Source organism: Kryptolebias marmoratus, unplaced genomic scaffold (assembly GCF_001649575.2).
Source record: "Kryptolebias marmoratus isolate JLee-2015 unplaced genomic scaffold, ASM164957v2 Scaffold25, whole genome shotgun sequence".
NCBI classification, from domain to species: domain Eukaryota; kingdom Metazoa; phylum Chordata; class Actinopteri; order Cyprinodontiformes; family Rivulidae; genus Kryptolebias; species Kryptolebias marmoratus.
The window spans coordinates 135,932-136,476 of NW_023665759.1; the positions used below are offsets into that span (position 1 = coordinate 135,932).

The following is a 545-nucleotide window of genomic DNA, read 5'->3' on the forward strand; positions in this document are numbered from 1 at the left end:
AATCAGACCTGACAGAGTGTGGCATCGATATCAGAGCAGCCTCAGTGTACTCAGGAGTGTTCACACAGATCTTTAAAGAGGAGAGAGGGCTGTACCAGGACAAGGTGTTCTGCTTCGTCCATCTGAGTGTTCAGGAGTTTTTGGCTGCTCTTCATGTCCATCTGACCTTCATCAATTCCAATTCTGGGGTCAACCTGATGGGAGAACAAACAAATTCCAAAACGTCTATATTTTTAAAGAAACCAAAACTAAAACATGTCCATCAGAGTGCTGTGAACAAGGCCTTACAGAGTCCAAATGGACACCTGGACTTGTTCCTCCGCTTCCTCCTGGGTCTTTCACTGCAGACCAATCAGAGTCTTCTACAAGGCCTGCTGACAAAGACAGGAAGTAGGTCACAGACCAATCAGCAAACAGTCCAGTATATTAAGGAGTGTATCAGTGAGAATATGTCTGCAGAGAAAAGCATCAATCTGTTCCACTGTCTGAATGAACTGAATGATGGTTCTCTAGTGGAGGAGATCCAACAGTCTTTGAGTTCAGGA

General features: G+C 44.8%; 1 protein-coding gene across 1 annotated transcript in view; it reads left to right on the forward strand.

Annotated features, from left to right (window-relative positions):
• Positions 1-539, forward strand: part of LOC112449982 (NLR family CARD domain-containing protein 3-like) — a gene marked incomplete at its 3' end in the record, with an annotated part of 5,521 nt that extends 4,982 nt beyond the window's left edge. The window contains exon 2 of the mRNA XM_037974362.1: positions 7-539. Coding sequence (XP_037830290.1) covers positions 7-539 — 533 coding nt within the window. The remainder of the gene's footprint in view (positions 1-6) is intronic.
• Positions 540-545: the final 6 nt, after the last annotated feature.